Source organism: Agrilus planipennis, unplaced genomic scaffold (genome assembly GCF_000699045.2).
Source record: "Agrilus planipennis isolate EAB-ADULT unplaced genomic scaffold, Apla_2.0 scaffold8, whole genome shotgun sequence".
Lineage (NCBI taxonomy): Eukaryota > Metazoa > Arthropoda > Insecta > Coleoptera > Buprestidae > Agrilus > Agrilus planipennis.
In genome coordinates, this window is record NW_020442461.1 from 2,983,084 (window position 1) to 2,995,459 (window position 12,376).

A 12,376-nucleotide genomic window follows, 5' to 3' on the forward strand; every position below is an offset into this window, starting at 1 on the left:
ACTTCGAATTATTTTATTCGATTATGGTAACGTGCCTATCACGTTGAGGTTAGCTACGCCAGGATTCGTTTCAGCAAGTAGATATCCATATATTTAAATGGACCTTGTTGGAGCATACGTAATCCTAAAATGTAACATCGTACTACAGATGGCGTTTACCGCGCCATTTGTAGTATTTTCTAAAACGCGCTGTTAAGACAGCAGGTAAAAGTTGGTCTGTGTTCTGTCGGAGCTGTCTGCGACGCCCTGATGAGATCCAAGGAGATCGAAATCGCGATCCGCGTCTGGCAGTTTCGACAGAATACAGACCACTTCGAATTATTTTATTTTGTCAAACCTTGATCGCGATTTCGATCTTATTGGATTTCATCAACTTTCTGTTCTATTTGGTTATGTGCCTACCACGCAGAGTTTCAGGATTCAGTTCGACAAGTGAATATCCTTGTATTCTACAAAATGTAAATGTAAATATTCTACAGATGGCGTTTACCATGTTGTTTGCAATAATTCATAAAACATTGTCCTTAAGGCAGCAGAATATTGACAACCATGAGCTTTTTGTAGCATTTTGTAGCAATTGGAAGTAGTTTATCTACAAATTCTCGTAAGACAAGTAGTAGAAGTAGTCAAGGTTCTCAAACAGGACAAGTTTGTTGTATTTGTGGTCGAACATCCCCGGTATAGCATGTTCCTTTCTAATGGGCCCCAGTTTTTCGACTGTATAACATGCGGTCAGAAAGTCAAGTCCAAACAAACGAGCGCGTTAATTTATTGTCCACACGGGCGTGTCGACCGGCCCATTTCTCACACTACACACACACACACATTACTCATATATTATATTATTGCCCCAATATTAACCGATATAACTGTCATTTTATGCGAAATCGCAACGTCGATCGATCGTAGAGCTTTTTTGTTTGTTTTACCAATTATTTATGCTACTCAAAATGTACGGCAGGATCTACTGTCAAGTGTTTTGGCGCCGGCCCTCTTTGATCAGGTGGGGTATTGACCCATACCGATTGCGGGTCAGCGCGGACTCACGCTTCGACCACACCTGAAACGTCTACGGGGTGCAACACCCCATTTACAAACAGATAAATCGACAGAAAACCGCTAAATCGATGCCCGATCGGAAAACTAACGGCCTTTCCGAAGGATTTTTCATTTGGAAGGACCTGAAAGGCAGAAATAGAGATACTCTCTTTATTTCACTTCCTCGCCGTAAATTAGGTCGTGTTTAGATGACACAAGACCAACAAAATGTTCACTACATCACGTTGTGTCGCATTCCGTTGGTCACTTCTCGATTAAAGACTGCATAAAAATGTGTAAAATGCCATAAAGGCATTCGGTTCGGTTTTTAAAGGACTCGGATTTTATCCGACATTATTAAACTACAGTGGATTTCGGGTATAACCAGGACGAAGGGACCACTGTAATTTCGTCGTTATATCCGGAAGTCGTTACAGACAAAGGTATAGATTTTTTTTATGTTTTCGTGGAAAAGGGAAAATCTTCAAAAGACACCTAGCTGTCCGTACGACTGGGTAGTGTCGGATTCCCGAGGAAGAAGTCCTTGGGACGTACCGACTAAAGCCCCTCTACCTCAGCCCGTTCTAGGACCAATTAAGGTCCTCTTCAGCCGAAAAGTATAGATACAGACACGTATATATATAGTAGTTTTCACCATTTTTCAATTTTCAAACGATTTCCCCCATTTTTTTAATAGTATATGTGCATCTAGGAGTCATACTTATTCAAAAGATTGCTAAACAGTTGCTACTAAGAATATCACTTTGTAACTGAACTATTTTAACGTATAACATCTATAAACAAACGATAAGGGTCACCGTACTTGCTGACCATCTGTGTGGATGTCAATAAAAGATTAGAAAGCTCTTTGCATTTTTGGTGGCCGACTCCGGACGCTATATCTGCATGGGATTACTAGGGATTGCTACAAATTGCTACACCCGAACTCGGCGTTACATCCGAAGTCGCTATAACCACAAGAATTTTATACTAAAGTATCCTTTAAATTCAAGGGACTTAGATTTAACGTCGCTGTAGCAAAATGATCGCTGCAACCAAGTTCGTAATAAATGAAATCTACTGTATTTAAAAGATAAAAGCGGTGTTTAAATTGTAAACATAATCAGTGCTGCTGTCTCGTCTCATAATGTAATGTTCCGGAACTACAGGTAATAACGACGCCTATTTTCTTCCAATTACAGGCAATTTTGTCCATTTTCAAATGACTTTTATTATTTAATTCGTTTAAAGATTGCAAAAGCCGGCCCTGGAATGCTGTTAGTGTAAATGGAATTCGTTTCGTGATACTACCAAATGTTTATGATGTATATCTTCTGATGAAACATTTTTGCTACTTATTGATATCAAATCATAAGAATGTCAGGTGCAGTTTTATAAAAATTACCATTATGTGTACCTATCAGTTCTCACATTATTATGCGCGTCTTACATCTAGAATTTTGTTCAGGTGAAAACACATCTCTTTATTATTGTAAAACGGTGATCATTATGTCTTTATGAACAAGCAATTGAAGTCAATGAGGCATAAAATGTCCAGATGCCGGCCGTATAATTTATGTCGACAAGAAAAGCGACCGACTGTATCTGGCCAGTGTTGAAATTTGCAGCGAAGTTCTTAAATTCAGGACCTGACAAAGCGAACGAGAAGTGCTAATCATCTTGGCAAAAACTCGTCATTCTCATATTAGCTAATGCGTACACCCGGTGCATTGAAAAGTAACCAAATTTCACGGCACGCCGACGAATAAAATTCCATTAGGAACTTACCTCATTTGGGATACATATGTGGTGAAAAAATCTATATTTCTTGGAAATATTTAATGCTGTTGCTTAAACTTTCTTTAATATTCTTTTAAATTTATTTTTGTGTCGCTTCAAATATTATGTTAATGCTTTTCAACTTCTCGTTTTCCTTTCAATCTAAACACTAATGTTATCTCAATCAATTTTACCTAGAAACCCAACTTTAGCCTTACCCGCATGCATTCTCATACGAATATCTGGTTTTACCCTTAATTACTTTCTCTTAAAATCTATACTGTTCAATTCTGTCTCTATAAACCAGTGTTTTCACCCTTATTCTCACTACTTTTCCTGCTAGATTTCTATAACATTCTATCAAATTATACTAACAACCCTGTCCTATAAATACTCCGCAAAATTCCTATTTATACACCGAGTGGCATGGCCTAGAGGTTTAGACCATTGCGTAGCATTCGGGAGGACGCCGGTTCGATTCCGGGTCCGTCTGCCTGGGTCTAAGTTTTTCTGTGGCTAAACATATTTGAAAAGTACTTTTAGGAGTTCGAAACAAACAACGAAGTATCTTACACTCATTATCATCATCATAAGGTCGTCAATCCTAGGACACGCAGTTTCACTCTTTCATATCCTGAGCTAATGTTTGCCCCTCTTAACTCCTGTTTCTACTCCTTATTTGTCTCTAACTAGCCCTTCATGCCCAAGATGATGTCCTACCAACCTATCTCGTCTATTTCTTCTTAATGACTTCCACAAAGACCTCTGTTCTCCTACTCATTTCCAATATCTTCTCATTACTTCTCTAACCACAATAACCTCATCGTAATTTCGGACGCTTCTAACCTTTTCTTTTCCACCGTTTCGCACCCGTACAATGCCGTGCTGCAGACACATACCTTTAACAGTCTTTCTCTAAATTGTTGTCCGTTAGCATAGAAGTGACTTCTTACTATTAAATATGACTCTACTTTGCGCTCTCCTCTGTTTTATATCTTTACCGCTGCTTCCATCCTGAGTTATCTGACTTCCTAGATACCGAAAATCAGCCACTTACCGTTACGGCCGTATCTTTTGATCGCGTTGCCTTAGGGTTTGATTTTTTCATATGTCCTAAGGGATTACAGACCTGTGTAATTGATATTAATTCCTAACCTAACCTAACCTTGATATCCCCGCGCGTTCCTGAAAGAAATGGTCTTGACAGACAGATAGACGAACAAGGAAGTGATTCTATAAGAGTTCTCTTTTTGTGCTTTTGAAGTACGGAACCATATAAACAGAAGATTATTTGCCGAAGATCATTAGGCACAGCGAGATCAAAATCGGAAATACCGTCGCTTTTTATAAGAGCAACATGATCTCGGGTCAATTATTAATTGATAGTTTTAATTAATAAATTATTAAGATTAACGCCTGCATCATTCGTGACAAAAAATTGTGCAAAACAGGCAGAAGGATTTCGTCAGTCCGGTTTCGTACCATCGCGAAGCTTGGGAACTGCATCTCGCGCAAACATTATGCATGCATGTAGGTTGAATATTTAAATTATCAGTTATCCAACATTTCACATGCCGAGTTACTGTTATATTCTGTGATTTATTTCCTTTCCGCCACCTTGCAGCTTAATAATAAAAAGGAAAAAATGTGTAATATGAAAAATATTTTCTTCCTCTGAAATCTGGGTCAGACTTCTAATCTTGTTTGTCGCTTCCTATCAGCGTTAATAACGAGCTTAACTGAAGAAATTTGTTTGATTTAACTCCGTCAATATGCTACTTATTACTTCCGTTACGTATGATATTTATTTATTCAAAGAAATTGCGACGCACTCATAATCTCTAAATAAACTCAAAATCGTTACTTTTTGATGTAATTACTTAGATATCTCCTTTTTTGATGGTTATTAATTTTGTTTTTTTGGGTGTAAATAGTTCTTTTGTCAGAAAAACTAGAACGGAATTACTTCAAATCGTAAACAAACTAAACGTAGAACGCGTAATAAGAAAAGAATTTACAATTTTCATTGAATAATAACGTTGTGAGATAGTGTTGACAGATGCTCTTATTATTGTAACTAAATAGTTCTAAAACGACAAATTATCACTTCGTTACATTCAAAAGCTTTAACGTTACTCACTGATATTTATATTTCACACACAATCGCCTCTGTGAGAATCGAAAGCGTTTGCTTGCGTGGTCGTAGTGTAAATATGATTAGAATTGTACAGGGTGTCACATATTGTATGTACATGCGTATCAGTGGCGGCTCGTACGAGAGAGCACACCGGTAAGGTGGCCCGTTAGAGGCAACTGGCAAGAAAAATTCTCATTCCACCCACTGTAAGTAAGATCAAGACTTGTCTGGGTATTGTTCATGATCTTGCTTTTTCGGTACTTGTCTTGGTCTTGGTCAAACACTTCTAGTCTCGATCTAGATCTATTTAGGATGTTTGGAAGGTACAATCGGAGAAAAGAGTACATAAAATTAGAAATTCGTGAGTAATTAGGTTTTGCAGCATATCATGGGGTAAATAAGTACTATCTGTACTAAAAAAAAAGTATACGGTTTGAGAGAAAATTTGAAATTTGACCAAAAACTTTGAATGAAATAAGAAATAACGAATAATATGGAAAATTTTTAACTTACTTTTGGCAGTGAATATGCCTTGANTTCAGTGATGAAGTTCCTGACGACCATCTCACCATTTGCTTATGACAGAAGATGCTTCATTGGTAATGCTACATAACACCATCTCTCCAATCAAAGCAAGAATGAAGCAGGTCCAGTAGTGAACTGATTATGAACCATTTCATCATTTGTTTTTAGAAAAAGATGGTTCATTGGTGATGTTACTAAGGACTGTAACAATATCTCTTCAGTTAAAATTAAAAAGAACTCAATCCAATGGTGAAGCTCACTGATTGATCAATTCACCATTTGTTATTGAACGATGGTTCATTGGTGGTTTTACTAATTTCTATCTCAGTGATTGTATTGTAAAAGAAGATAATGCAGTGGTGAAAGATTACTAAACACCATCTCACTAATTATATTTGGAAACAAGGTGTCCATGCACTGTTGGTAACAACTTTTTGGCATAATTCAACAGTTGATTTTAAAAATAATTTTGTCTTCATAGTCGCTTTAAATTTATTAAAATTCACCTGCATCCGTGATGTGATGTGACACTTAAAATAGAAAAGACAAGATATGTGAACACGTGTATTACAAGGGGCATGTAGATGCGTGAATTATACGTAGGTATGTATGTATGAAGGTATATCGAAAAGAATGACAAGGCAATAAATAAGGCCAATAACAATTAATTTATGTAATTAGTAGTCGGCAAGTAGGCAGGAGATTCAGATTTACGCGTGTACGATCGTCTCGGCAATACCAAATTTGACAAAGACGAGTTTTCGCTATCCTGATGGAAAAGCGGCAGACTGCGTGGCTTTTGTTACCTATTATAGCGTTATTGCATTGAATCGCGCGCATCGTTTTAGTATGTAGTAGTCGTCAGTGCTACTTGTTCCCTTCTATACATGTGTACGAACGCCATATGAGGACATCTTGGCAGAAAAACTCACTCGAATGCGTACATCATGAAAATTTGATGAAACCAATACGCTTGGCTCGGATCGCGAACACATTTGTTCCGATTTTGCTACGATATAGGCTTCAAACAATCCTACTCGATTAGATAAATTTGCCATTTCTCTCCTAAACATCTCAAACCACGATACTGATAAGTTTAACTTCACAATTGAGCGAATATAGTCTTGATCTTGAAAGACCAAGTCGACATTGGCATTAACAAGACAGAGACAAATGTACCAATCGTAAGAACAAACCTATTTTGCTAATTGAAAACCGCAATTAATTTTGATCTTGTAATCTCGAAAAAATGAAATCGCAAAGACTTAATCGGAACGATCAAGCTAACAATGAGATTGCATCAAGACTTCACCAAGAATAGCAACTACTTGCAAGAGATTTGCTAATTGAAAAACGAAATCAATTTTAATCCTGCCGTTCTTTCGAATCGAAACACTAAAGTCTTATTGACCGGGACGAAGAATGAGCCCGTGTCTGTAAAACTTCTCCAAGAATAGAACCAACTTGCTAAATGAAAACCGTACCTAATTTAAATTAGTCTTGTAGTCCTTTTATATCGAAAGATTGATTTTCGTTAAGGTGGTCAAAATATCGACTTAATTTGGTCGACTAGTACCAAGAATGGAACTACGTAGATAAGGATTCACCATGAGCAACATCAATTTTGATTTTGCAATATTTCGCAGACTTAATCCATTCGACAAAGACCCCCCAATAAATATCATAAAATCAAACACCCTGAGTCTAAGTTAGATTTTTGTCTCAATTTCACTACTCTAGATACGATATGTAATGATGTTGAATGTTATTACATTTATTGGCCAATTTCTAATATCCCTTTTTCTAATTGTTTCAGGAAGAAAATAACGGTTCACCCATGGATTCCAGTTTCGAAAGCAGTGACGAGGAAACTGCCGAGATAGAAGTAAAACCAGAGGTGTCCCTGTATTTTCCACCAAAACCGGCTCAATCCCCTAAAACTTCCTCCTCGCAATCGACAAGTAATAGTAGTAGTAGTAATAATAATAATAATTCTTCGGCTACATTAGCCACAATTGCCCATCCTTCATCTCATACAGTCACTACTTCTACGATAACTTCCTCCTCGTCGGTATCATCTTCGGAACAAAGCAAATCCACGCTAACGACAACCACTCCGTCAACTACGTCACAACCACCCCCTCTAATATCCGCGCCGTTGCTTTACCAGACACCGCAGGGGATGATGTACGCAGCTCATTCAAACGGAGGAGTCATTTTTAGTTTGGCACAGGTAGGAATTTTCTTATTTATGTTTTCCTTATTATTATTTTGAAATATGGAAAATCGAAATCAAAGTCATCACGGTCTTACTATTGGTCTTGGTCTTCTTTTTCCCATAATCATTTTGAACTAGACCAAGAGCAACAATAAGCATGGGAAATCAAGACCAAAGTCATCATGGCCTTGTTCTTCATCTTATTTTTCCCAGAACCATTTTAAACTAGACCAAGAGCAACAGTAAGAATAGGTCAAAACCAAAATGATCGTAATCTTGCTCTTGGTGTTTGTTCCCATAACTATTTTGAACTAGACCAAGAACAACAATAAGTATGGAAAATCAAAACCAAAGTCATCATTGTCTTGCTCTTGGCCTTGTTTTTCCCCATTATCACTCTAAACTATGCCAAGAGTAACAGTATATGTGAGAGACCAAGAGTAAAGTCATTAAAGTCTTGCTTTTGCTCTTGTTTTTTCCATAACCATTCTCAACTAAATCATACATGGTTTTGTTCTTGGTCTTGTTTTTTCCATTACTATTTTGAACTGTACAACCTTTGTTGTTATGAGCCGTTTTCTCGTTTTCTGTGGATAAAAGAAAATGAAAAAGAGTTCTCTGAAACCAAACTGAGTGAAGCACTCTGGTTCTCGAAATTCCACAGTTAGAGAGACTAAGTCTGTAATTGACGATGAGTTTGAATCTGACTGAGTCTCTAATTGAGGAAAGCGTATTAGGTTTGGATATGAGTTCTTTTCTAGGGATGATTCTGGACAATAAAATTTTTGAATCATCCACCAATTATTGCTAAAAATTCTTGACGACTTGAGGAATTGTACTTCGATTTTGAAGACCTTCGCGGGTTCTTGATATCAGTAAATATGAGTAGGGAGAATTATACACATTTTCCCGGATCTTAGGGTGTAATCCTTTACTTCCTTTCTGCTAACAAAAGTTACGTTGTTTTTCATTTCTAAAAAAAAACTCCTCGTTTGTGAATAATTGTCGCCGATTTCCAAGATCTTTAGGAGCGCATTTTCCGTGTTGTTTCAGGGTAATTCCAGCCAACCACCGCAGTTCATCACGATTCCGTTGTCGTTGATGGCGAATAACGGTCAGGAGTTGGATCTATCGAAGCGGAAGTGACGAAAGGAGGTTGTTTCCGCCATCGTATCGCAGGTAGCCACCGTTCGATCAATCTTTTCCTTCCTTTTTCACGTTGTCTTCCTCAGCTCGACCACGTCTTTTCTACGTGGCTTCCGCATAGAAAGAAAAGTAACGTAGAACGTAGAACTTCGACAAGGTACATACAATATTATCATTACTTACTACACTACTGTTGTTTATTATTTATTTATTATGCATATAATATTATCCACGCATAGCAAGACGCACAACACAAACAGAAAACGTTACACTAGTAATGTCGTTTGTGTGTCACGTACGTGTGCTATTTATTTTTCGTTTGCTATGCGATCCGCGCGATTCCGGCAATTTTTTTGACCCGGAAACGGAACGACTTCGCGCGGCTCTTGCACCGAACGGTATCCGGTCAAAACAATTTGCGTGTATCTATTGTCAAATTGAATGACAAAATTTATCGGAGTTACTTGCCAAAGCGCCTAAGTGGTGGCAATGAATCTGTATGAGACCTACAACAACTGCGAATTCTAACTTTAAGCATGTTTGGGAGGTACAATCGGAGACAGGAGTACATAAAATTAGAAATTCGAGATTAATTAAATCTCAAATGTAGCATCGTACTGCAGATGGCGCTCACCGCGCCATTTGTGGTATTTTCGAGAACGCGCTGTTAAGACGGCGGGTAAAGGTTGGTCTGTGTTCTGTCGGAGCTGCCTGCGACGCGCTGATGAGATCCAAAAGGATCGAAATCGCGATCCGCGTCTGGCGGTTCGACAGAATGCAGACCGCTTCGAGTTGTTTTGTTCGAGATTAATTAAGTTTTGCAGCATATCATGAGGTATATAAATACTTTCTATACTGAAAAGAAAGTATACGGTTTGAGAGAAAATTTGAAATTTGACTAAAAACTTTGAGTAAAATAAGAAATAACGAATAATATGGAAAATTTTTAACTGACTTTTGGCAGTGAATATGCCTTGATTTCAACTTCGAAACAAAAAAATATTTAGTTTCAATCTCTATTAATAATGAGCGTAAAACTTTTTAATATGTTTAAATAATAATTAAAATTTAAAATTGCATTTATTTCAGACAATTATAAATATTATCATTATATTATCAACTAAAAACGAGATTTTCAGCTAATTTTTCATTTTTTCCTCGATAACCATTTAGTGAATTTGAATAACCTTACGCTAAAGTGATTCTCCAGAGTTGAAGTTACTTATTATAAAAGTTTGAAATTTCTGGTAGCTTTTTTTCTGTTAATAAAAATAAATTTAATCTGTTCGGTTAACGAATCTCCATAATATGACGTGTAAAATTACAATTTTTTAAAATTTTAATAACTTTTTAACGGTTTAGTGAATCGATTTATAATTTTTACAGGAGTTTTTAGAATTGAATGAGGAACGTTCTTCCAAATTTTTATTTGTCTCGTAGCATTTTGACATACCTCCCAAACATCCTTAAGATACGAATGAATGATATTTAAAAAGACCCAGGGTATTTCAATCATGGACAAAGGAATAATATAGAGACGGAGCATAAAATGTCTTTATAGATAGGGGATGTAAAACTTCTCCAAGGGGATGGGTGTCACCTGTCTAGTTGTGCCTAAATTTTATTATAGAAAGTCGAAAGCTAAAAAGTTAAATATTAATTTAGCCAATCTGTATAACGGAAGGGATGACCCTTAGAAATTATTTAAAAAAAAAATATATAATTAGGGCTTCTTCTCAAAAACGTTATTACAAAGTTCATGTTTAACACCCTGTATCTATTTAACCATCAAGGTATGTTTTATTGAATCACATTTTATGTTGTCCAGAATTCGCAGTTATTCTGTGTCTCATTCTGGGCGAACCTCACCCTATATAAAAATGAACAATTGCCAATAAATAAAAATAATTTCTAGATAATAATAGTAACTAATTTTTCTACCCATACAATGGCAATAAATTACAAAGGCTTAAAACAATTTATTATACGATTTTCTTTCACAATTTAATATATATTTAGAAAATCGAACGTTGCACACACATATGTCTTTCCCGGAAGATTTACTGCAATTAAGTAATTCCAGAGAAAATTATTGAACTACTAGAACTTTTCTAATGATTATTTTTAGTTCACATTAGTTGTACATAAATAATTTAAAATTATTTTCTTGTACTTAAACATCCCGTGACAAAATAATTTAAGTAAAAATTTGTTATTAGAACAGAAAAGTTTTAAAAGGTGGACAAAGACTATATTTATTGGACTTCTTTTGGACTATATTTTGACCCAATTGGAGCCTAATTTTATGTATCATTTTTCTTTGTGTGGAATCGTTCTTTGATTGTTGAAACGAGATCGTTTTTTGAAACATAAAAAAGCAGATCGTAAAAAATTGACGTAAGTCCAAGTCACCTGACTTTTTTACTTATTCGGTCGTTATTTTTACATTTGCTGCTCCAGATTTTCGAGTGTCGGACCCGCGAAATCAGATTATTTTTAATGCTCGTATGAACACTTAAATGCATATGTATTTATACAAACAAATGTACATTATTTTCTACCGTTTTTCGAATTCGTACGGTATTATTTTTGTGCGTTTTATACGTGATACGTACCTACCAATAATACAGTTAGTGCGCATGCATAAAAAATACTCAAACTATGGACAATAAACAATAAATAAAATGTTCGCTTTTTGGAAAACAGTAACTACCAAAAATATCATTAATAAAAATCATTCCTTCGCTTCCTTCTCTAACGTTAATGCATTTATTGAATAATAAAGAGATCCTGAATTATGTTGGATTTTCCTTTTTATATTGTAGCATAAACTAATTTTATTATTAGTTTTGTTGCTTTCTGATGTGGAATTAGGTGTTTTATTTTATTTTTATTTACGTTGATAAAATCAGGGAAAAGGATAATGAAACTGCCTACAAAACTAGCTGGTTTGTGAACCTAAAAAAAATCGAAATTGGTTATTTCATACCACGCGATTTTAATTAGTTTCTTATAAATTCGAATTTTAATTTATTAATCCTATCAGCTAGTTATTATTATTGATTAATTTTTGGGGGACCAATTAATTTCCTAATTCTGCTGTAAAAATTCGTTAAGCAAATTTTGCAACAAAATACTATTTTAAACAAAAAGCGAACATTTAAAATAAATATGTGCATACTTACATACAATATATATATATTCTATAAGTATATAGGATATAAAAAAATATACTTATTTTATGATAGATATAACTTGGTAACTGATGTTTTTATGAAATTTATGTAGACTGATTGAAAGGATAAATCATTCACTTTGTTATAATACGATATTTATTACTAGTCATCATTGCTTGTCTTAATTAATTAAAAATTTTGTTTAAAAATGAATTATTGGAGACACTCATTTGTTAGTCGTTTGTCTCCGGTATTTGCAATAAAAATGTTTTTGTACTTATTTTTTTCTTTTTGTTTAATAACTCCAGAAGTAGGAAACTGTGATGGGCACCGACAGGTAGGAGCTTAGTCCTTAAA

The 12,376-nt window shown here is 35.5% G+C and overlaps 1 protein-coding gene across 1 annotated transcript in view; it reads left to right on the plus strand.

Moving 5' to 3' along the window:
- The window catches only part of LOC108734053 (serum response factor homolog), a 74,034-nt gene extending 64,578 nt beyond the window's left edge, over nucleotides 1–9,456 (plus strand). The window contains exons 3-4 of the mRNA XM_018465444.1: nucleotides 7,296–7,712; nucleotides 8,751–9,456. Of these exons, the coding sequence (XP_018320946.1) occupies nucleotides 7,296–7,712; nucleotides 8,751–8,843 (510 nt within the window). The 3' untranslated portion in view covers nucleotides 8,844–9,456. The remainder of the gene's footprint in view (nucleotides 1–7,295; nucleotides 7,713–8,750) is intronic.
- The last annotated feature ends 2,920 nt before the right edge of the window (nucleotides 9,457–12,376 follow it).